We start from the raw sequence: 26,222 nt of genomic DNA, 5'->3' as shown, positions 1-26,222 counted from the left end.
TTTTCAATTAAAGAACAAATTGTAAAATCCTAATAGTTTAAAAAAATCAGATAGGTGGTCAACCATTTCACTTTTGAAAAATTAGCCACTATATTTTAAGAAAATACCAAAGACTATAGTACACTTAGCTGTCATCTCATTTTCTGGTATAAGACATAGATGATCATTGATAATACAAAGTATATGCTAAAATTCATACATATAATGCAAGGTTAACAGTTTCATCCAGGGTACCAAAGCAATAAGTCTTCTAATATAAACTTAGTCATGCCCATCATGCTGATATATTTCCAAGTGAGTGTCCAGTTGAAGAGGAAGCATCCTTTGTTTGGAAAGTTCTCTCTGAATGCACAGTCACAAATACATGATACTCCTTTGTTACACAGACGAATATTTTTTCTGGATTAATAATTTATTGGTGTCTCTTTGTGTAGATTGACTTTGTGAATATCTATATCAGCATTTTTAGTACAATAAATATGAACCCTGGAAATTTCAGGTAATGATGAAGATATCTATGCACAGTGTTTTTGAAAATCTGAACTAAAGCAAAGATAAAGAGTCTGGTGGGAAGATTTACTACACACCCTTTTACACTTAGAAGCTATTTAGTTAGGTCAATGGGGTGATGTCTCTATTTCTAAATTCAGTGTGGGTACATAGCAAATCATCCGAGATAGCAATTATTGTCCAATTAATCCTCAGCACATACAGTAGGTAATGCATTCACGTTTGTGCAGGGAGTGGTGAGGCTCTAAGGTTTAGTTGGCTAGTCTATTAAAGGTGCTACAGGATGCAGAGGCATTCTCAGCTCGACCAACCAGGAAATCATTCTCAAGAGTTCCATTCTGAAGAAACACTGGCTGGTGCAGCAATCATGGGCCAGCCATGCCTGAACTATGTAAAAGTTTCTTACATTGTCAGCAGTAGCTGGCTTATCTATTATCACCTCTGGCAGAAGCTGTCCAACTGGCGATGTAGGAACGGAGGGTCCACCAACCAAGGAAACCACACCATTGCAGTCCACCGTGCTGTGCATCTTCCCATTTGCTGGAAACACTGCCAGCATTCGGGATGACCTGCTAGTTTGACTCAGGTTACTGTTGCGACGCTCCCCATGTCTTCGGGGAACAAACAGTGAGTCTCTCCGGCTCTCATTATCCTCAAAGGTGCTGTGTTCATCATCGGCAAAGTCATTCTCAGACCCCACATCCTTTGCTCGCCCTCTAAAGCTGAAAAGGCTCGTTCTGCTATTGCGTCTTGGGGAAAACAGGGAACCACGGATGCTCAACAGAGACTAAAGGTTTGACACAAACAACAAAAAGTGAAATAGTATTAAAACAATCTGTTGGAATAGTTTTGCAAGATTAAGTTGAAAAAAATTTCATCATTTGTTAAAGAAGGTAGCACATTCCTTCTGATTAATATAATTTATAGGCATTCCGATAAAATTAAATTAGCTTTGTACTGTATGGTTTCCAGCCATTGACTTTAAATAATAGATAGCTGGAATGTAGCCTGAGATAACAGAAGAAAATTACCCAGTCACTATCTCTCAAATTTAAACAGAAGCATTCGTAAGACTTTCTTCGTATAAATCCATGTGCAATAAACATGGACAGTAGGGCTATGAGGTTCTGCATTTATTTTTCCGTTCAGATAATTCCAACACTAGTTTTTATAGACTATTTTAGTTCATCTTTATACTACCACTTTCTTTTTTCTTTTCTGATTCACCTGTAAAATAGGGTATCTGTAGAACCAGAAGTTAAAATTCTGAATGACATGCTTTTCTGCAAAGTGCACCATGACTAATATTTCAGAAGTTCATAGGACAACTGAGAAATAAGTTAGAGGAAGAAAATCAACATAGTGTTTTAAATTAACCAAAGGCATATTTCTGAGTAGCTAACTTTTAGTCTATATTTCGTTGATGTTGTTAGAAGATCTGAGGACTGGAAGATTAATTGCCACTAATTACAGACAATTACCAGAAGACATATTCAACATGAAAATACAGTTCTCTTGACTTCAACCCTGTTATTTCAAAAGCATCTTGATGTAAGAGTCCCCTCTGTGTGCTGTGATTACCATTAATGAAAAAAGAAACCTCATTGGCCTGTTGATAGGGCAAAACTTAGGTAGGCGGGGAGGACTGGACTGAATGTTAGGAGAAAGAAGGGCGGAGTCAAAGATGCCATGGATCCACGCCAGAGGTAGACTTGCTGAAATTTTGCTGGTAGGTCACCACCTCGTGGTGATTCACAGATTAATAGAAATGGGTTAAATTAAAATGCAGGAATTAGCCAATAAGAAGCTCGAACTAATGGACCAAGCAGTGATTTAAATAATATGGTTTCTGTGTGATTATTTCGGTTCTGGAAGGCCAGGACAACAAGCAAGCCTCCTCCTACAGCATCTAAGATCATATTTGCGTTTGTGTGGAGTGGAATAAATCTCTCATATAGCTATATGGAGAAAAAGCAGTCTGAGGCATAAGGCAACAGTAGTCCATTCAGTTAAACGGCCCCCACATCTGTTTCCATTTTTCGTCAGAGAACTCGGCAGTGCGTACCTGGTGCGGGGAAGAGTACCTCTTTTCGTAAGTCAGTCTGTTCCCTTCTATAGAGAAGCGAAACCCTTTCCTTCTGACACTGTCTTCAGACTCGGATTTGTGGAACTCATCCTCGTCTTTCTCTTCCCCTCCAGACTGTTCTTTCTGTTTTCTTTTCTTCCGCCGATTCCGTCTTTCCTTAGCACTCTTTGAACTCAACTTGGAGGCTTCTGAAGAGCTATCTGAGAGCCTGCCTGCTGCACTGGGCTCTCTGGAATGTTCGGAGGCGGTTGTAGCTGCTGCCTGCTACATAGAGGAGAAACAGTTTCGGTGCCGTGCAAGAAAAGATTGCTTAAGATCTTTCTTCAAGTTGCTCAAGTTTTGCATCATTTACAAAATACTAGCTAACTGGAGTAAATATCATCTAGAAGATGCTTTCTGGTTGTAGGGTTTTTTCTTTCTTTTAACTAATAGTGACTTAAAAAATAATCTACTTTTCCCCATGGTAACATTTATTAAGTCTGTATTATGCAACATAGACCACATGTTCATAAAGATTCTTCGGGCATTGATAGAAATATATATAAAAAACTATAGGACTCAATCTATTCTAAAAATTAGTTTTTAATGGCCATTATCTTCATTTTTCTGAAAAACAAATGGAAACATAGAAAAACTGCAGAGTTACTTAATATCCTACCCCAAAGTTGGAAGTTGAGCTTAGGTCTTCTCCAAAAGTATTTAATACCATCAACATATTATCAATTGAAGTTAAGAAAGGTATCTCAATCCCTTCCCCTCTCCTCCATAATACTATTGTATGTAAGAAGGAGAGAGGGGTCAATAGCTTTTCGCTAAGCAGGAGAAGATATTCAGTTCTCCAAAAGCTGCCCCAACCACCTTTATCTCAATAGTGGCTACCCCTAGTTGTGAGAGTATGGGAGAAAATCCATCCTTTGTGGTTACAGCTTGTTTGGTTACGAAGCTGCACTTTTTAGTCATTTTTACTCCCACAATAGCTCCAATACAAAACTGGAGCAGAAGAATTGGTATGCCAAAAGGAACTCTTTCTTTATGGCCAAGATGGTTCCAAATAAAGTTTGATTTGAATAAAATTTTATTTTATTAGTCTTTTTAAAAATACAAACAATGGATTTGTTTGTCCTATTTACAAACAACAAGGAACCATGGGAGATGGGACTCAGTTTTATCATTCATTGCACCAGCTTCACTGATTTGTACTGGAAAACTCAAGTAAGCCTTTGTTAATTACTTCATATTGCTAGTGTTGCTCCATTGCTTATTCGATGCTTTTAGATCAGAGGACTTTTTAATGTAAAGGAAATTAAACAACCACACTAAAAGGCAATGTATTTTATGTATATGAGTGTTGTTCTGCATGTATATATGTGTACCGCATGTGTGCCTTGTATTCTCAGAATTCAGAGGGCAGGAGTAAAACCCCTGGAACTGGAGTTACAGATGGTAGCGAGCCATATGTGTATAGCAGGAAGTGAACCCAGTCTTCTGTGAAAGTAGCAAGTGCTCACAGCCACAGAGTCATCTCTCTGGCCAAAGACAATGCATGTTTTGAGCAAAGAAAAATAAGAAATGACTTTAAAGAAATGGGTACATATGTTCTATATGACAACTAATTAATTGCTTGGCAGAAAAGATGATTCCATTACAATAATCTAGCAGCAGATTCATCCAAAAATGGTTTTCTTACTTGGAAAAAAAAAGTCACGATTTTCCTTTTACTCTCAGAATCTTAAAGTGAGAAAAAAAATCACATGAGAGACTTCAGTAGTTAGTATGAACACACCTTTGTATAACTACATGATGTGGCTAGACTAACTCAAGCTAGAAAGATGGTCCACATACAAAAGTCCTTGCTGTTCCCAGCTTCCTCCGGTACGGCCAGATAACTCCACCTTCCATTTTCATTGCAGATCGTTTGTAACAAACAAATATTAAAAAAGGGGCACAAGAAGAATAAAAAAGCAAAGGTCTGGGTTGTGAGACAAGATCCATCTGAATTGCAGAGTACCTGTGCAGCCTCCTGCTGCTTCTTCAGCTGCTCCAGCATCTGCTGAAACTCCGCCTCTTTCTGCTCCGCCTCCTCCATGGTGGCCTGATTCTGCTCCTCGTAGGCCATGGCCACCACAGCCAGGATCAAGTTTATCAGGTAGAATGAGCCCAAGAAAATGACCAGCACAAAAAATATCATGTATGTTTTTCCAGCAGCACGTAATGTCTAGAAACAAGAATATCAGAATTACTTTTGCAGTCATTTCAGTAACCGGTGACTGTGTGTCTGGCAGAACTCAGACAAAATCAACAATTGTGTCCCTGCGCTAATTTCTTTAACCTCTGTCTCTTCTTTCTTCTTTGACTTATGCATTCATAGTCGTTGTAAAGGATTCTTGGATTTATCAAGAATTAAACACTGGAAAGAAAACAATTGGGACCTCCATCAAAAAGCTGAGCCTTTCATGGAAGAGGTCAAAAGAAAGAGATAATACTTGAGAGGGAGATAGGGCAGAGGGGAAATTTGTCTTTCGTTGGGATGAAATTGTGTCTAAGAAGAATGTGAAATAGCCTTGAGTCATGGAGAAACAGAACAGATTTACCCTCCTTGACTTTATTCCTCTCAACATGGATCGTAAGCAGCAGGATAGAGAAGCCCACATCTCTGATCTCAAGCAATACTTTCTCTACCATATCATGCTGTGGCTGGCATTTCATGACTCAGTGAGTATCCCTATATTCTTCTACTTAAATGCAGTAAGTATCTCTTCAGATTCTCACCAGTTGATAAAGATTTTCCCAGAAGTCCTGAGTCATCAGTCGAAACAGGGACAAAAATGCCCAACTGAAGGTATCAAAGCTTGTGTAACCATAATTAGGGTTTCTACCAGCTTTTACACACATATATCCTTCTGGACATTGGCTGCAAATGGGGAAAAAGAAAGTTGACAAGACAGTCTGCGTCTTTTTATTCTGGTAGAAGACTATGCTTACAAAATGTTCCATCACTACTACAACAACACAAGAGTGTGGAATCCAACTCCCTGATACATTTCCCACCTCTGACTTTATAGTTTATCACTAGCTGCCAGGTGTAGCTGTTGCTAATTAACCTTTCTTCCTCACTACGGAGTCTGCAAAGGTGACTCATTGCTTGATACTTACCTCGGGGAAATAGCAGCATTATAGATCAATGTATTGTTTCTTGCTTTACAGAAGAGACCTTAACATTTAGAATATGTTCTGTTTTATTTATATTATAATTACTGAAAATTAGTATCCATTAAGTTAGTTTCTGTTATCAGTGATTTTCTACAGAAAGAGCTAGACACACATATAGGAATAAACCACCCATACTCACATCTCAAACAAATGATCAGCTTACCCTGCATCAGAGCTATTTCCACACAGTAGTGCATCTAAAAAACCCTCCAGGAAATAATGATATCCTGTTTGGAAAAAAGAAAGTCACGTGACACACACTTGTACTTTGAAAAACACTAAAAGAGTAGGGAAATCAGTTCTTACTTTCAGTTTCTTTAAGTGACTTTAAGCAAACCACATTACCTGCTTAAACACATGGGTTTTTCCTTCTTTTCTTTCAAATCTTACTGTTGTAGTATGGGTATGAGGTTTTCTCCATTATCAATGTAAAATTAGCGAAAACCATAGGTACTCACAGAACATTTATGGGAAGGTATCAGTACTTTCTATTAGTTTATGAAATGAAATATATTCATCAGCAGGAGATCAGAATGATAGGTATTTCAAAATAACTACATATTTCAAAATAAAAAATGATATGTTCTCTTGTTTCCCTTCCATATTTAATACCATTAGTAAATTCTTTAAATTAACCATAAATTACATTTATGTTTCTGGAATTAATGTCAGTAGCTTATAATGAAGATTCATAATTATACCACATATATGAATATTTTAATGAAATGAAAATTTTAGAACTGAATGAAACAAATGCTATTTTTTACAAATAGGTGAAAATTTTAGAATAGCAATTACAATAGGTGAGCATCACGTCATATCACTGCTTCTTAGTTCTAATAAGTCCTCCCTCATTTCAATAGTTACTTAAGAAACCATGTCTGCAAGGCTTTCCTTGACCATGCAGACCATCAGAAGTCCAGTCCCCAATGCAGAAGGGGATCTCTCCTCAACCACAGGCCACATCAGCCAGAAGACCAGAGAAGAAACAGAAACAAAGAAAGAAAACACCCGCTCAACAAAGACAAATCTAGAAATAGGCACCTAGACCTAAAAATCACTCCAAATCTAGGTGCCTAAATGTTAGTGTAAGAACACAAATAACAACGCCAGGGCAACGAGTCACTACTAGAGCCCAACCATTACACTATGGCAATCCCAAATATCCCAAGACAATGGAAACATAAGAAAACAACCCCAAACCAACTTTATGATGATGAATAAAGAGGAAATGAATAAATCCCCTTAATTTAGGAAAATCAATCAAAAACTGGAGGAAATCAATAAATCTCTTAAAGAATGGCAAGAAAACAAAGAAATAAACAGTTGGCAGAAACCAGTAAAACTGTATAAGACCTGAAAATGAAAATAGAAGCAATTAAAAATAAAATGAGGGAATTCTGGAAATGGAAAATCTAGGTAAACTAACATGAACTACAGGTGTAAGCATCATCAACAGAGTACAGAATACAAGAGAAGGAAGAGAGAATCTCAGGCATTGACAATACAATAGAAGAAATAGATTCATTGGTAAAAAAAAATGCTAAATCTAAAAAATTCCTGAAGCAAAACATCCAGGAAACCTGGGAGACTATGAAAAGACTAAACCTAAGAATAATAGGAATAGATGTAGAAGAAGACTTTCAGCTCAAAGGCCAAGGAAATATTTTTAACAGAATCATAAAGGAAAAAAATTTCTAACCTAAAGAAGGACGTGCCTAAAAAGGTATAAGAAGATTACAAAACAGCAAATAGATTGGACCAGAAAAGAAAGATCCCTCATTATACAACAATGAGAACACTAAACACAAAGAACAAAGAAATAATATTAAAAGCTGCAAAAGAAAAAAGTCAAGTAACATAAAAAGGCAGACCTAGCCGGGCGGTGGTGGCGCACGCCTTTAATCCCAGCACTCGGGAGGCAGAGGCAGGCGGATCTCTGTGAGTTCGAGGCCAGCCTAGTCTACAAGAGCTAGTTCCAGGACAGAAACCAAAAAGCTACGGAGAAACCCTGTCTCGGAAAAAAAAAAAAAAAAAAAGGCAGACCTATTAGAAGTACACCTGACTTCTCATTGGAGATTCTAAAAGTCAGAAGGGCCTAGAGAGATGACCTGCAGACTCCTAGAGACCACAGATGCCAGCACAGACTATTATGCTCAGCAAAACTTGCAATCATTATAGATGGAGAAAACAAGATGTTTCATCATAAAGTCAAGTTTAAATAATATTTACCCACAAATCTAGACATACAGTAGATATTAGGAGGAAAATTCCAACCCAAGGAAGTTAACTACGCCCATGAAAATAAGGCAGTAAATAATATTTCACCAGTACTATGCAAGGAAGGAACACACACACACACTACCACCATCAATAACTACAATAAAATAACAGGCATCAATAATAACTGACCATTGAAATCTTTCAATGTCAATGGACTCAATTCCATGATAAAAAAATACAGATACACAGAATAGATGTGAAAACAATGTCCATCCTTCTTCAGCATGCAAGGAAAAAAAATGTCTCAATATCAAAGATAGATATTACCTGTGAGTAAAGGGGTGGAAAACAATTTTCCAGTCCAATGGCCCCAAGAAGCAAGGTGGTTCACTGACTCTAATTTAATCTAACAAAGTAGAATTCATGCCAAAATTAATCAAAAAAGATAGGGAAGGACACTTCATTCTCATCAAAGGAGAAATCCACTAAGATAACATCTCAAATCTCAATATCTATGATCAAACCACAGGGGCACCCACATTTGTAAAGGAAACATGACTAAAGCTTAAGTCACACATTGATAGTGGGAGACTTAAGTATCCAACTCTCACAAATGAAAGATCATCCAGACAAAAACTAAACAGAGAACTACTGGAGTTAACAGAAATTATGACTCAAATGGACCTAAGAGAAATTATGACTCAAATGAACCTAGCAGAAATCTATAGAACATTTCACCCAAGCACAAAAGAATACCCTTTCTTCACAGCACCTGATGGAGCATACTCTAAAACTGACCACATACTTGGCCATAAAGCAAGTCTCAACAGATAAAAGAAAATTAAAATAATCCCTTGCATCCTATCAGACCACCATGGATTAAAGATGGATTTCAACAATAACAGAAAGCTTACAAACTCACAGAAACTGGATTACTCTCTACTGAATTACCACTGTGTAAATAAAAGAATAAAGAAAGAATGAAATTAAAGACTTCCTATGATTTATTCAAAATAAATGTATAATGTACCCAAGCTAATGGGGCACAATGAAAGAAGTTCTAAGGTTCTCAGCACTAAGTGCTATCTTGAAAAAATATTTGAAGAGCTCTCATACTCATGACTTAAGAGCATACCTGAAAGCTTTAGAATAAAAATAACACACCTAAGAGGAGAAGATGGCAGGAAATAATCAAACTCACAGCTGAAATCAATAAAATAGAAACAGAGAAAAATGCAAATAATCAATGAGACAAAAAGCTGGTTCTTTGAGAAGGACAACAGACAAACCCTTATCCAACTATCTAAAAGACTTAGAGAGAATATCCTAATTAACTATGTCAGAAACGAAAAGGGGGTCATAACAAGAGACAATGAGGAAGTCCAGAGAATCACTAGGTCATACTTAAAAAACCTGTGCTCTACAAGATTGGAAAATCTTAAAGAAATGGACAAATTTCTTGACAGATATCACTTACCAAAATTAAATCAAGATTAGATAAATAACTTAAATAGACCTATAAACTCCAAGGAAATAGAAGCAGTCATTAAAATTTTCCTATCCAAAAACAAAAACAACAAACAAAAAACAAAATAATGCAAAAGATCAGAACTAGATGGTTTTAGCTCAGAATTCTGCCAGACTTTCAAAGAAGAGATAATACCAATACTCCTGAAATTATTGCACAAAATAGAAGCAGAAGGAACGTTGCCAAATTCTATTTATGAGGTAACAGTCACCCTGATACTGAAACCATACAAAGACTCAGGAAAGAAAGAGAATTACAGACCAATTTCCCTCATGAACATTGATACAAAAACACTCAATAAAATACTAACAAACAAAATGCAAAAACACATCAAGAAATCATCCACTATAATCAAGGAGGTTTCATCTCAAAGATTTAGGAATGGCTTAACATGAACATCTATCAATATAACCTACCATATAAACAAGCTGAAAGAAAAAAAACTGCGTGATCATGAGGTGCTGAAAAGATCTTGGGCAAAACCCAACACCCTTCATGATAAAATCTTGGAGAGACAGGGGTACAAGGGACATACCTAAGCATAAAGATAGTATACAGCAAGCTGACAGCCAACATCAAATTAAGTGGGGAGAAACTCAAAGGAATTCTACTAAAATCAAGAAATCTCTCCATAAAAGTTACAGGTAGAGCAATAAGTCAGTTAGAAGAGCTCAAGGGGATACAAATTGGAAAGGAAGAAGTCAAAGTATCATTATTTCCAGATGATAGTATTCATAAGTGACCCCAAAAATTCTACCCGAGAACTCCTACAGCTGATAAACACCTTTAGTGAAGTGACTGGATCAAAAAAGAAAAACAAAAACAAAAACAAGAAGCCTTCCTATATACAAACGATAATTAAATTGGCTAAGAAAGAAATGAGGGAAACACCGCCTTTTACAGTATCCACAAATAATATAAAGTATCTTTCTTCAACAACTATAATATTATTAGAGAAGGTGATAATCAGACTTTATAGTTGAAAATAAGCAAATATGTTTACTTTTTTTAGATTGTAAGAAAAATAATGTGTAGTAATTTTCAGGAGAGAGAATAAACCTAAGGGATGTTTTCATAGTCAGTGCTGATCTTAGACAAAAGCTGGACAAACTACAGCTTTCAGAGCCTTGGTAAGAGTGAAAACTTTGGGGCATTATGTGCCATGTTTAAGGCACATTGATCCCCTGCTCTGGCAGTGTTTAGAAGGCATTTCTCATCTAACACTGGCATTTATTTGCAGACCATTGGCTGGCAGATAACTGCACATCACAGAGAAGAAGATACCAAACCAAGGCATTTTTCAGATCCAGTTATAATGAGACTTTGATCGTCTGTTTTCTCTTTCCTTACACTATCACTGTTTTAAGAACTATCAAGTGCCTTTAAGAACAATCCCAGCAGCTTTCTAGAACCCCGAGGTTTGTTCTTTATTCCGGAACATTACTCATTTCCCCGAGGTAATAACAAAATGGTGATAATCAAGCATATGGAGAGCTTGGTTTAAAACCCCAACATTTTTCTTAATCAGCATATTTCCTTCCTAGATGAATCTGGTTTAACTTTCCTTGCTTTTGAAATACTACTACAGACAAATGCTAAAATTAAAGAAGGAGGCAGAAAATTTTGCTTATTTCATTGTGGCTTTCAAAAGAGAAAGACTAAAAAGAGAACGATAAGGGTCACTTATTTTTCCATTCTTTCATAACTGATTCTTTCAACGATCAATGGTTTGATCTAAATTCTTTGAACAAAAACAAGCTAATTCTTACAATTTTGTTGATTAATCTGGCTTTTTAATTGATGTCTTTTGAGTCACATTGACTTTATTATTTTCTTCTTTCATATGTTTTTTTTCAATCAAATATTATTACTTGTGAACCTCACTTCATTTTCCTACAATAATAATTGAGTCTAGCCTACAAAAAATATTTCATCATGTATTATTAAGTCACCAATATTTCCCTTTATCCTTGCCTAGTCCAGGCCTCTGAAATAAGTTTTAGTGTCCACATTTAGCAAAGGGTTTTTCACAAACCATCTTTTCTTTTGTAGTTATAGCTGTCACATGAGGAACGCACACTGATGGATTATCCTAGGAAATTTCTCCCTGGCTGAATTCATTAGCTTTATCCATAAGAACACAAGAGAGAGTAGTATTCAGCAATAAGAATTAGAATAGCAGTCAAATTAAACATGATATGTGTGCAAACCACGAACAAGCTGCTTAAAATTCTTCTTAAAATTATTCAGCGAGATACAAATGGCCTATTGTTTAAACTTCATGGAAGGGACTAGGGGTGTGGTCAGTGGTACAGCACCCGCTCAATTTGTGCAAAGTCCTGGATTAAATCCCCAGCGTTCTTGGCAGAGAAAACAAACAAAATCCAGGGGAAGGAAATGTCAAACAAAAACATAGATTTGACTATTTAAGAAGTCTCATCAGATAATTTTCTAGTGATTACCACTTCCTTCTGGTCATCTTTTACTAGTTCAGGAATAGACAGAAGGCAGGCAAACAAGGAAAGAATAAGTACTCATAATGGCAATTCTTACTTGAGTCTTGAATATATGATTTCCAGTCAAACTCAAACACGGTTTCATTGACTAGGGTGCCGTTATAATCTGTAGTTATATTCTTCTCTATACTATGTTCCTCAAGGGAAGCATTGGTGGGAGGCCATTGTACACATTTATTCCTCAGGTTGCCCATGAACAGCTGCAGCCCGATGAGAGCAAAGACACTCAGACAGAACACCGTGAGGATCATGACGTCAGACAGCTTCTTCACAGACTGGATCAGGGCCCCCACAATGGTCTTCAGGCCTGAGAGAAAGAAGTTTATCCTTACGAAGGCTTAAGCATCCAAAGTAATAACTAAATTCTTCACACAATTCCCTTGAAAACTATGTGTCAATGTGTAAGTTCCAAGATGCTGCCCACGGCAGGTAAATATTTAACATAAAAATAATTCAGAGTCAGCCGGGCGGTGGTGGCGCACGCCTGTAATCCCAGCACTCGGGAGGCAGAGGCAGGCAGATCTCTGTGAGGCAGCCTGGTCTACAAGAGCTAGTTCCAGGGCAGGCTCCAAAGCTACAGAGAAATCCTGTCTCGAAAAACCAAAATAAATAAATAAATAAATAAGTAAATAAATAAATTCAGAATATTACTTCATTTTAAAACAAGTTTTCCAGGCTGGTATAGGCTTTTCTTTATTATATAATTGGTCTTTTGTTAGAAAAGAATAAGTTTGTTTCACACAGGAATCAATAGGCATAATGAATAAAAATTAACACATATAATAGGGAACAAGTTCTTAATAAAATTGACATTTCAAAATACATTTTAAAGTAGAAACTGCTTAGATTGCATTTTAGAGTGTCCACCCATTAAACACAAAAGTAGATAAAGCCTGTAGGGCCAGTACGAGTGACATTATGTTAAGCACTCTGTTTTATGAGTCTTGATTTTCTTTCTTTCTTTCTTTTTTCTCTGCAAAATGTCAGGCTATAAACCATTCTTAGTGCTCACTGGCTTCTGAACACTTTGCCCTGATGTCACAGAAACAGCTGAGTAGCGTCTGATTCTTGATTTTCTACAACGATGAATGTCAAGCAAGGAGGCCCAGTTGAAAAAGTCCCGGAGTTAACTCAGTGATTAACCTACACGCTTACACATAGCTCTCACCTGGAATGACTGAAATGGTTTTCAATGCTCGAAGAACTCTGAAGGTTCTCAACGCTGAGACATTGCCCAGGTCCACAAATTCTGTCACATATCTGTAATGGGGAGTTCACACATAAATATAGTAACAGGATGTAAAGAAAGATTTGTAGATACAGTTACCTTATACTTTTTTCTAATCAAGTCTTACCTAAAACTGCTGAAGCAGTTTTTAGACTCGGAGCTCTAAAAGCATAAAGAGCTGAAAATTACCCAGTTTACAAACTCTGTGACTTACCTGTAGGGTTAAATCAAAATTATTAAAGATGTGGAGGGACTTAGTGTTTATCTGGCACGTTTATGGAGAACTTTGGCTGTTTTTAAATGATAGTAGTGTAAGGTGCCAATTAAATTTAAAATTCATCATAATAGCCTTATTTTCACAGTAAATACCATTAGCTAAATGTTAACTTTCATAATATGTACCTCCCTGATGCCATTTTGAAAGCAAGCGAGTCAAAATTGTATTTGATTTGGGCAAACTAAAGGGTAAACGTCCTATGTGCTATGGTTTCCGCTGAAAATGAAATTGTCCAATGGAAATGTAACTATTGCAATAGATTGCCGATTACCCTACCGTTCAAGATAGCATTTGCTAGCATAACTTTTGAGTAAAAGTTGGATAAATGAACAATAGCATTTTATGTGACCCAATGTTGCTCTGTCATTTATTTTATTCTAAGAAGGAAAAATCCCAAATGCCACTCTGTAAATTGTGACTGAAAGGCTTGGGGAAGGATTGCATATCCTGATCTGATATAAAATTATAGAATTAAGACCAGACAGCCAGTATATACAATTCTGAGCATATCAGTATCATCTATCCTTGTCTACCCCTTCAGACCTGCTGATCCCGAGAAAGTCAGCTCCCAAAGATGGGATAAGTCATGTTAGCCCACTGTCCTCCACACCTCCTTTCACCTCCTCCTGTTATTTTCAGCTCCTCTATTTGGAGGCAGTTCATCATTTGCAAAAGGGAGAAGACAGGAAGTTGGGAAACAAGCTCAGAACTAGCTGAAAAGATTTATGGGAGTAAAATAAAGAATGCCATAAAGAGAGAGGTGAGAGGAGGAAGAAGAAATGAATCAGAAGGGCAATAGAGGTAGGGTGCGTCCGTTTACAATCCTTAAAGATCAGTTTGCTCATGAGATAATGATTTATTAAGTTTGTAATGCACTGAGTTCCTTTTTTTTTAGGATCTAATTTTCAGTCTATTTTGATACATGACTACTTGCTCTCTGCTGTTCCACAAAGATAACAAAGAAGCTATGGGAGGAGTGTGCACAGCATGAATAAGAAAGATCAGTGCAAATTCCTGGAGTCAGTACAAGTTTTGCTGCTGTGAAGTTTGAAAACCATCTTCCAGGTCAGGTGATAAATAATTTACACTTCTATCTTATGGGGTGTCTGTGTGAGAAGACTGGCATATGACATTTTCAGCTAGATCTTCATTGGCACTAACATTGATCCTGCAATTTATCCATTGATTCACATGGAACGGTGAAAGGATCTTGCTCTTTTGAGATAAGTGTTAAAACACAGAATTCAATTACCTAAATTGTACCCTCATGGTTTACCATTAAAGCATAGTGTTTAAAATCCCGAGCTTGGACAGAAACCCAAACTATACTGTCCTCTGAAGTTTCCAAAACAGGCACTTACGCAAATGTAATGACGGTGAAGTCAAGCCAGTTCCACGGGTCACGGAGGAAAGTAAAGTCTTCTAAACAGAAACCCCTTGCAATAATTTTTATTAGTGATTCAAAAGTATATATTCCTGTGAAGGTGTACCTAAGAACAAGTAAGCCGAGAATAATTAAGGACATTGTGGCTTTCCCTCAGAGTACCCCAGTTCCCTAACATTCTGTCAGTAGAAAACACGGACACCAAAAACGAAAGCTAAACCTGTTGATGTTAGTTCTATTAATAAAACACCACATTAATTTACAGTTGACTTTTCTCATGGTTGGTGTTAAAAGTCAACTTTCCAAAACCTACAATCACTGGAGAAGAGCCTCAGTGAGTGTTTGGTTCACTCAGGCTCGCTTGTGGGCACGTTGACTGCTTTAACTGATGAGTGAAGACCCCCGCCACAGCCCCCGCTTGAAATTGGGCAGCACTGTTCCTTGTTTTGGGGCCCTGGGTTGTGTAAGAAAGGAAAACGCTAGCTGAGTAGGAGGGCATGCTCACATTTGGTCTGAATGTGGTGTGGCCAGCTGATTCAAGCTCCTGCCTTGACTTTCTTGGAGTAACAGTAAAACCTGGAACTGTGAACTAAAATTTTAAGCTCTCTCTCACTTACGTTGATTTGTCCGGTACGGTACCACAGCAACAGAAATGAAACTAGAATAGATGCCTACTACGTGAAGGGTCATTTCCTAAGCTACCATCAGAGCAGTGTGAGAAGTACATGACACGTACAGTTACTTTCTGAAACGTCTTGGCATCAACAGATGCAGTCTCCTGAGAGTTAGCCAGCGAGGTCTCAGATTGGAATAGACAGTCAACAATTGAAGAAGCATAAGGTGATTTTCCTTTAGAAGGGCTTTTTAAAGATTTGCTTTCTTTAGTTAGTTGTGTGTGTTTGAGTCTTGCATGCTAACTTAAATACTTTCAGAATCCATCTTATACCAGTTTATTTTTTTTTTTTTCAGAGTCTGAGAAAATGTTCTCATAGGCTCCCATCTAGAAGCATTGGAAGAAGAGGCGTTGGGAATACTGGGTGTATGGTAGAGTGGCAGCCAGAGAGTTAGAGGGGCAGAACCTGGGCAGTGTGAGCAAGTACAGTAGCTGGGCCTGGAACAGCCATAGCACCAGTTATCACAATCTGTGCGTCTCTTTTTCCAGCATGGGGAAACAGTCAGTACCATAGCAACGCTTCCAGGTTTGGAAAATGGTAACGGAACTTGCACTGTCATCTGCTTAGCCTTCAACTAACTGAATTTCCAAGTTTTATAATCCTGAAGTTTTAGTCAAGTCCTTGATGATTACATTTGAAATAAATATAAATCTGGATGAAATATGAATATCTCATGGTAATAAGACTCAATGTTGTTTTTAATGTACCATTTACAGCTTAACCTTTTAGATTCTTAACTAGCCAAATTAATGTGGAGTTTGTCTGGATGGAAAACCAGCATATCTTGTCTATCTTTTTGCCATTAATTTCATTGTATTTATTTCAAATACCAGATCCTAAAAGAAAACTATTGAGTATTCTCTTAGACTGCTCTTAGCTGTTAACTACAGTGCTGGTGGCTCACACCGTTAATCCTAGCACTCGGGAGACAGATGCAGGCAGATCTCTGTGAGTTACAGGCTAGCCTGGTCTACAGAGTGAGTTCAATGACAACGGTGGCTACACAGAGAAACCCCATTAAAAACAAAACAACCACCTACAAGGTAAAAGGAAAAACCCATATTCAACACCAGTAAGCCTGGTACTCAGAGAATGTTGTCTTATTGGACAGTTGTGTCTGCAAATGGCTTTATCAAGAATACTTTTGAGTTTCACTTAAAGGATATATTGAAACAAGGCTTCAGAATTTCAATGTATATATATGAATAAATATTTAAAATATATATAATTGAACTTACTCTACATTCTTCGTCCAGTCAGGAGGGTTGCTCATTGTCATAAACACACAGTTTGTCAAAATAGTGCACATGATGAGCATGCTGAATAATGTAAGTTAGTGTTAAGGAACATACAAACAGAAGTTCATGTACTACATTTAAAAAGCAGTAACACCGAAAAACCCAGATGTTAGCACAACAACTCGTGGATAAACATGTGCCTGTGTATTACCTAATCTCCTTAAACTTCACTTTCATCTGTTAAAAATACATAATAGTGTGGCCTCCACATTTCAGGTTAAATGAGAATATGTACAGATATAAGAATATAAGCTTTATTGTAGCTGTTACAAAATCAGTATGAGTTCCTCTAGAGAGCGTGGGTGGGGGGTAGGAGGTCCCATCTGTTTATATGGATTCACAACACACTTGAGCAGAAAGTATGCGTTTGAACCAACTCACACAATTAGAATAGTACACTTTTGAGGAAGATGCTTTTCTGCAGTAGAGGAATTTCTTCAATAATGGATAGAATTTATGAATTAATATTTTTTACGGCCAAAGCAGAGTACAGTGCAAAACACTGGGTTGCTGTGTTTGAGTGTGTTTATGTACGTACAACAGCAAGGGAGGAGATAAAAAGGGGGCACTCTTGAAGGTCAAGGCTCATCAGCCCTTGGATGCAATTGAAATTCCACACAGCAACACACTCTTGGTCCTTGTTTCTATGTGCTTTCACCTCCCTGGGTCTCCACCTGCATTCATACACGGATGTCAACCGCGAACAAATGGCATTGTTTGACTGTGTAGATCAAAGAAACTAATGCGTGTAAAATGTTTGCAAAGAATGCCCTTGGAGATGTGCCTATGCACTGAGTGATAGGCTGAGGGAAGAAAATGTAATAAAACTGTAGCTCTGAAAGTGGCTGCTAAAGTCATTATAGAAATCACCGAAATAATGTCTGAGCCTTGGAGAACACAGATGGTTGATGCAGGACCCTAAAGTGCTTGTTTTCTGCTAGAAGATCAGGTATTCTTTTACTGCCTTTGTTGGCTGAACACTTCCACTAGGTGTAAAGAACATTTTCATCAAACGTCCACATGGTGGCACTAGAAAGACTAACTCAGCTAGAAAAGCTTCTAAGCATTAAAACAGTGAACATAGACATCTTTATATGATAATTTTTTTTGTTTTCAGTAATAACCTATTGACAGTATTAAGGAATTATTTGTAATTAACTCAACTTAAAAAGAGAATGACATTTACTTTTGTTGTTTTTTTTATTGTTTTTGCCACTGTGAAACTAATTATTTTGCTTCTTGTTTTTGCTTCCTCCTCTTGTTAGTGTAGTGCTGGCTTTTTGATTGTTTTTAAAAATGTCTTACTTACTTATTTAGATAGTTAGTTAGTTACCATTTTTATAGTGTTGCAGAACAAATCGAACCCAAGGCTTTGTGCTTGTTCAATTCTATAGATTTTAGAATGAATTTTTTTTTTTAAAAAAGTCTTGCTAGTATGACTTATACTTATGATACTTACTTAAAATAGTATTTTATATTATTTATATTATGATCAAGGCCAGCAACAGAAATTTAGTCATAAATGAGTTTTCGACAGATCAATACCCACATTTGACTTAGTTGTAGAAATCTTTGAACCCCAGTGGGAACCACAGGGCCACGTTTCCTTCAACCATTTTGAACAGTTTTAACTTTTGCACGAACATCCTGAGTCTTTACTAAACGATAGTTTTGCACTGTAGAATCATATTCAGCAGTTTAAATCTTTATACAGTCAATATTACTGTGTTTCATATAAATCATAAGAAAAGCAGAAAAATTAGAAAATCCTGGAGTTTTCTGAGATTCTTCTATGCTTACAAGGTCATTCCAGGTTCCATTAAGAGGGCACATATCATAAGTGCAACTAACTTGTATTTTATTTTGAAAGTAGATTTTTTTGGTATACAATTTCTCTGAAAATTCCATTCAACTCTGTATAGAGGTAGTAATAAATATGGTTATCTTTCACAAGCTTAGGGAATTCAGCAAACACATGACAACTAGTATCAATTGTCAACCTGACTGACTCTAGGATCACCCAGGAAACGACTCGTTGCAGGCCTCTGGGGAGTTATTTTGACTGTTTTGTTAATTCAGATGGGAAGACCCAGCTCCTGGGGCTGGCACTGTTCCCTGGCTAGAATCCTGGAGTGTAGACCAGCCTTTAGGGCTAGAGGTCTGCCTCAGTGGTAGAGTGTTTGCCTGCCGTATCTAAGGCCCTGGGTTCAATTCTCATTCGCTACAAAGTAGAAAAACAAGATTGCTGTGACAAATAAAGGATGCTAGTGGATAGGATAAAGTATAGAGTGTGTGCACAACTTAATTATACATGTATCTAGAAAGCACAGCTTACACAAGCAGTTAACATACGTTACTTGCAAAAGGATATGAGTGTACCAAAATCTTAATAGCTATTTTCCTAAGAGGGTTGAAGGGAGTTAAAATATACAGAGCGGAGGTGGCACTGAACCGGAAGATGGCCTTCCCTTTATTCAATACTATAAAAGTCTGCAAGACAGGAGCAAACACAGAAGCATAAAGTCTACTTTCTATTTTCCAGTAGTGTTACAGTCAAAATTCCAATTTGTACATTCAGGACAATCACTATCGATGTGGACACAATGGGCACTAGCTCCCTCTTGATCATTAATGTTCTAGAGAGGAGACCTATGAGGGCTCTTACCTTCCAGCATCCACTTACCTGAGTTTGTACACCATCTAGGACAGGAGAATGTCCTTATTTTCTGAATATTTTATGCGGCTTAGTTAAGTCAAAGTTTGACATGGGAATGCATTTCATTTTTATTCTAAAGTTCATAAGACTTCCTTTTCATAATGACATGTTTGCCTAGGTCAAATATCTGGAAAATTAATCCTGCAGAATGCAAAATCATTCAACAGAACTGAACATTTTAAAAATAAATATTCCTTTGCTGTCTGTGCTTATAAAATAAACATTATCACTCCATTGGTACGAGAAAACAGAAGCTGCTGCCATCGAGCACACTTGGGTTAGATGGATATCATCCAGTCATTGATTTCGGGAGGCCAGGCTCCCTGGAGAGTATCCTGTTGACCAGGAGTGCTAAGTTCTGTATTGGGATTTCTGGGTTAGCTGACACATTGAATTCTAATCCCAATTGATTTCCAACAGCATGGAGGAAAAGCTCACCATCCCCAGAGAACTCAGAACCCATAATAATGAACAGAGTCCATCCCAAAAGTTGAACTTGCTACACAACAAGAGTCAGTGAGCAGAGAAGAGAAAAAAGAAACTAAATGACTCACCAGGCAATGGAGCACCATGGAACACTCTGACACAGATCTTCTAAGGCACTTATCAATATTCAGACTACGTGGGAGGAAAATGCTGACTTCTTTGTGAATACCATACCAAGGCGAACGAATTCTAAGGGTTTTTTTTTTTTTAATTTCTAAGTATAGGGAATTGAATTAAGGCCTCCTGCATGCTAAGCAAGTGCTTTACCACATGGCTATATTCCCAGTTCAGCATGTATATGTATGTGTGTTGAATCTCTAGCCCAGAGTCTTACACAAGTGATCTACCACTTCATAATGTCCCCAGCACAGTTTTAAAATGTTCATAAACCTGATTCTTAAAACTCCCAACTTCTAACCTTGGCAAGCCTAGTGAACCTCCATTATGATTAGCATTAGAACATTCTATTTGTTTTCCTACTAACAATCTTTGATAGATTTCTTCCCCACACTCAAACTTCGGGCCACTAATCGATTTTCCATTTTGACTTCAATATTTCCAAGTGGAGCAGTCTTCAAATGCAGAGTTGCTGTTTGAAGATAGCACGTTCTATCGGGTTTATAGGGAGAAATGCCCTAAATGTGCTATGAAAATAGCCCCTAACCAGTGCAGGTCTCTTAGTCTTTTCTGGGCTGTGACATAAAAAATCCAACTACCGAGAGTAAAACCTGTGTTTAGAAAGTTGTAAAGAAATTTGGCAGGCAATTTTATGTCTGTTGAAGAGAATAATCAAATAAAACAAGAGAGAAGGTTGTCCTGTCCTATTTCCTTTCAGTTCTTTGTCACCTAACACCACTGTATTCATAGATGAGCAGAGGAGCAGAGACCCCATCTCCGGGGTGGGAAATGCTGCTCTTTGACCACATTCCGGTGGTCTCTGAAGGGGTAAGACCAGCTCAAGGAGTCTTTCCTAAGAAGCCTATTTGTGAGAGGAACTTTTCACAGGTGCTTACTCCAGTGTCAATTGCTTGCAGACAATATGTAATCCCCTTATTCTCTCTGATTCTTTCCATTTTTCTGTCCCTAAATGACCGTATGAAATCATCCTAATACATGGACAGGCTTGAGCAAGGAAGATACCTTTACCTTAAGGAATCTCAGCATTAATGGACACAGAGGGAAGATTTTAGGATTATGTGGCATTATCTTTTGAACTTTTGCCTACACCTCCTTTTCCAGAAAAATACTCAGAAAATGCTCTCATTAGTTCCTTTACTCATGGTGTTTTGTCATGACAATAGGAAAATCACTAAGACAGAAATACTTGATGAAAAAAAGAAACGAGAGAAGAGAAAGCAATGGCAGAATGTTAGGGATGTCAATGGTGGATGAGGAAAAGCAGAAACTACGCTTTCGCAAAAGAAGCCAAAGGCAAGATCAGAAGCTCAGCCTAGAAAGAGAGAACCAGGAAGAAGTTCTAGACATGGGAACTCAACAAGGTGGCTTTTATAGAAGCACTGGACCCCAGTTTATCAGTCATTGAATATTTGAAAGTTCCCTGGATGCATTAATACTTGGACATAATTCTTAATTTTTCAAGCTTTCAATCTTTTAGGATATATTTGATACATTTATTTGCTAAATGCAAGTAATTTGTAACATATTTCAGAAAGAATTTTGCATGCCACGTGCGAATCCATGGAGTTGAGTAGAAACAGAGGACTGTTGAGGTTTGACTGCACAACATGTTTTTTGTGCCTTAATTTTTCCTAAGATTTCCTCCCATCCCTGCCAAGGATTGTAGCAATAATGCCAGCACTGCAGAACCATTTTCCTTGTTTTCCCCTATTGATGCTCCACTCCTTTCAGGTGGAAACATACATGCCCAAACACAAGCTCCATATATGTCACTCTGAAGTGTTTATGGATTTACTTTCAAAAGCCTTGCAATGAAGAGTGTATCCGGACTTGGCTAGCGCCCCATTGTATACAGAATTGTAATCATTATCAGGTCAGTAAATCTGAGTTAGAATTTAAGTTTGCTTTTTGCAATGACTCTGCTGTGTATTTCCTCACAGGTCTGTGTCTGCTCTCCTTATAACGCTTCCGTAGCCGAGAAGTCAGTTGGCAACTGTAAAGTCACTCAGAAAAATGCCTCTCTAAATCATAGTGCTGAAGGTACCGCATGGGGAGGAGAATGTGAAGGAATCAAAGTTCACGGGCATGAAGAATTAACTCCAAAGCTGCCAACCATCTGGATATGTTTACTTTTTCTACTTACACATATAAACATATTTACACGCACACATTCTCCCTTTCAGGGAAAATTCCTAATCTAGTGAAAGAGTATCAGTATGCTGTTATCTGAATAAACAAATATCATGTGACTTTAAGTCAACAAATGTTTACACAGCGTTCAAAGGCATATCATTTTTGATTTCTTATAAGAATGTGCTAGGTGATCATATAGTATGATATTGTATCACCCTTTAAGTCTACTTAGGGGGGCTGGAGAGATGGCTCAGACGTTAAGAGCATTGCCTGCTCTTCCAAAGGTCCTGAGTTCAAGTCCCAGCAACCACATGGTGGCTCACAACTATCTGTAATGGGGTCTGGTACCCTCTTCTGGACTGCAGGCATACACACAGACAGAATATTGTATACTAAATAAATAAATAAATAAATAAATAAATAAATAAATAAATAAATATTTTTAAAAAAATAAATCTACTTAGGGTCAACACAGCTCCCGAAGACAATTTTAATTTCATTAAGTGATGTCAACCCAAAACTCCACACTTGGGAGTAGAGGAGAAATGACAAACACCAGCACCTAGTCTAAAATGATTCTCCACATTCACAGCTGATAAGAACATTCACGTGAGTGAATGACCTCAGTGTCAAGTACCAAGAGTCTGCCTTTTAGTGGCTACTAGCCGCATTTGTGTCTATGCCTTATACTTATCCCTCGGTTCATTTACTCTAAGGGAAAAACAAAAGGTTCAATGCATCACTGCAAAGAAATAGAATTATAAACATTTTGTGAGAACATTTTACTAGGAGAATAATTTTCTTCCTCAGAGCAAGTTTTAAAACAAGGCACTGTGGGTAAAATTCGGATGTATAAAAACATCGTTTATGAAGGCATTTATGAAAATGAAGCATTCCTATCTACCTTGGGATTGCTCTGATCCGTCAAGCATCTTTTTTTGTATATTCACTAAAGTCAAATAATATTTTTGCAGTGCTTATATGATGAATAATTATGTAGCATGCCTATGGCAGACCCCGGGAAAGCAGCGCCTAGTTTGGACACGACTGTTAACTTTAGTTTAAAAACTGTCTCTTTAGTAATATACTTGCCAAGCTTTGTGCTGCATCTGAGAAAAAAAACACATGTATCTAAGTCCTGGCCCTTAGTTGTTCACGGACAAGGGAATGCTCAGCTGCCCATGGTAGCACAAATGAACCTAGAAGACTAGATGGAGGTATGGATAACCTAGCACTAGCCAATGCAAGCATATTGTAAAATAAAAACCTGAACTGTAAAGATTTCAGACACTCTAATAGTACAGGCAAAGCTAATGGAGAGTGTGAATCCTTAGTGGTTTTCTCTTTAATTCAACGTAATGTGACTGACATCAGATAAAGTGGTATGAGAATCACTGAGCTATTTATGTGACTTTTTGATACTGTCTTCAGTCTTTCCAATCTAGTCTGGCTGTATTTTAGGTACACAGAGCCACACTTCATCTACTGTGCTGAACGGATTTGACCTAACCACCAGTACTCACTGACCAGCTAAGCCACATTCTTTTAGCAATCCTTGCCAGCAAAACGTCATTTCTGGGGTTAAAAGAAAACACAAGGTGGTTTGATGGAAGACTGATAAGCATTCCTGGTAATTAACAATTTAAGGATCCAGAAAAGAAACATCAGGGAAAGACACAGCAGATTTGTCTCAAGTTAAAAGGACAGACTCCTGGATTGGATCTATTACTAAGCTGCTTCTGTTCTTTCTCCCTGTGAGATTCTGGACCCTACGTGGGCTGGATGACAAGGAAATAGTTAAAAGTATCACATCCAGATGTGGAGGTTCTCTCCTGTAATGTAGCACTCATGAGCTGAGGCAGGAGTATTGCTGTGAGTTTGAGGCAAGGCTAAGTGATAGAGTAAGATCCTTTCTCAGAAGACAAAACAAATAAGTAATATATGCTATAGGCATACATACATTTATAACTGAATTTATTCTTTGCCTGGAAGTTTAAATCGCGGACAATTTTTAATTTACACATCATGTGTATTCTAAAACTGTATCTGGCAGGGAATTTGAATATATTTTCACATAAGGGAGTAAATAAATATGTTTTTCTTCTCAAATTTCAAACTCGATGTGACCTTCCTTCCCAGGTGCCGGGCTCAAAGCCAGGATCCAACAAGTGGGAAGTGAGCAGTCTTCCACTGAATTCTTCCCGGGTCTTATGTAATTCCTAATAAAATTTTATCCGAATTGATAGTAGCTGGACCTGCATCACTATGTAGAAGAGGCGCTCTGCTCTAGAAATAGTACCAGGGCTAGCTTTAAATTGGGCTCAGGTGCGCAGCTTTTCTACATACCCCTCTGGTGGTCGCAATGGGAAACTGTCCTAACTCTGCCAGGGAGCAGGGCGCGTTATGTCTTTGGTTGCTGGGAAAACAAGGGGCTCTGCAATGTGGAGGACAGAATAAGACTCACATGACAATAATGGAGATGCTTCGAGGTTTAGGATGTGAAACACAGATGGCAGATTTGTCTCAGTCCTCTCCACAGCAAGCATTCCTCATTCTGGCCCAGTCCGTGGGGTCTGTTTTTTGCCTCTCTGAGAGTCTTTAAGCAGCCCCATCGTTCCCCACCCCCTTTATAGGCTGTGGCTTTAGGTGGAGATTTTCTTCCTTGTTTGGCTCAGGGGTGAATAAAAGTTGTCTCCCAGCTCCTCTCCCAGCATTTGCTGGTCTGCAGCTCGCTAACTACAATTCCTCTAACACAACCTTCATGCAGATATGGGGAAAGTCTTTAAGCCACTGATTGAGAACTGAAATTAAGAGGCTCGGAAACGGGAATGGGCACCCGAGAATCATTAGTGCCACATTTATAAACTTGAAAAAAAAAATAACTCAAAAGTTAAACAATACCTTGTAATATAACAAAACGGTCATGGGTATCAATATGTCACAATTATTTTTGTTTTAATTTTGGCCATGTTCTCATAAAATGGAGAGGACTATGTATGCAAGAAAGATTCTATTAAATTACTTGTATTGTTTCTCAGGTTGGAAGAGAGAGTGGGGCTTATGGAGAGAATCCAGTGGGGGTTATTTGCCTTGAAAATAAACTGGATATTCTTTAAGATGTACTAAATGATCCCTTTAGCTAACTTCAGACACTTCAATAAGATAACAGGATGCTGTACGATGTTACTAGGGTGACTGACATCCTTCTCATTTAATAGCCCAGCTCTACTATAATATCTTCTTTTATGTTTCCCCTGTCACTGAGCTGTCTTCACATCTCAATTTAGATGCAATTTAAATTAAGGAAGCCCACGAATAAAGTTTTAAGTTGAGGTTCTACATAAAGGTGTGTATCATCCTCAGTATTAGGTGGGAAGTGTAGCTGAATTATAATAGATGCTGATAGTGTGGAAGATTTGTTTTCAAGAAACAGGGTCTTTGGGAAATGCTACCAGATTACTTACTAGTAATTTTACAGTCTTGGGCAAGTTATCCATTCTCAGTTTTACTGTTTTTAAACAGAGACCAAAGCTATCTTGAATGAACCACTAGGGCAAACAAGAATTTAAATATACAGATGCATAGTACCTAGGGGAGGGAGCAACCCAGCTATGTAGAAATTAACTAGACTAGTTTCTCCAGAAGTTTCGGTCTCTTCACTGTGGAGGAAATCTCTGCCCTACTGCCCGTCTGTGTGGCATGGGCAGAAGTGTCTCATCCTTCAGGAAGTGATTCAGCATGTGCCACTTACCTGGTCCAGCAGACCGTCATATCCACTTGTTCACAGTAAACAACCATGTGTGCTGATTATAGGT

The 26,222-nt window shown here is 37.8% G+C and overlaps 1 protein-coding gene across 4 annotated transcripts in view; it reads right to left on the bottom strand.

The window, feature by feature from the left end:
- The window catches only part of Scn1a (sodium voltage-gated channel alpha subunit 1), a 116,603-nt gene that overhangs the window by 40,282 nt on the left and 50,099 nt on the right, over positions 1 to 26,222 (bottom strand). The window contains exons 3-12 of one of the 4 annotated variants that reach the window (XM_057755181.1): positions 19,307 to 19,424; positions 16,875 to 16,965; positions 14,940 to 15,068; positions 13,242 to 13,333; positions 12,111 to 12,380; positions 5,970 to 6,033; positions 5,366 to 5,507; positions 4,605 to 4,811; positions 2,576 to 2,860; positions 917 to 1,297 (exon numbers count right to left, since the gene is read on the bottom strand). In XM_057755181.1, coding sequence (XP_057611164.1) covers positions 917 to 1,297; positions 2,576 to 2,860; positions 4,605 to 4,811; positions 5,366 to 5,507; positions 5,970 to 6,033; positions 12,111 to 12,380; positions 13,242 to 13,333; positions 14,940 to 15,068; positions 16,875 to 16,965; positions 19,307 to 19,424 — 1,779 coding nt within the window. The remainder of the gene's footprint in view (positions 1 to 916; positions 1,298 to 2,575; positions 2,861 to 4,604; positions 4,812 to 5,365; positions 5,508 to 5,969; positions 6,034 to 12,110; positions 12,381 to 13,241; positions 13,334 to 14,939; positions 15,069 to 16,874; positions 16,966 to 19,306; positions 19,425 to 26,222) is intronic. The other 3 variants (XM_057755183.1, XM_057755182.1, XM_057755184.1) reach the window with 3 other exon arrangements.

This window comes from Chionomys nivalis, chromosome 22 (assembly GCF_950005125.1).
Source record: "Chionomys nivalis chromosome 22, mChiNiv1.1, whole genome shotgun sequence".
Classification (NCBI taxonomy): domain Eukaryota; kingdom Metazoa; phylum Chordata; class Mammalia; order Rodentia; family Cricetidae; genus Chionomys; species Chionomys nivalis.
Note: the sequence above shows the minus strand (reverse complement) of the source record. Positions and strands in the feature narration are given on the sequence as shown.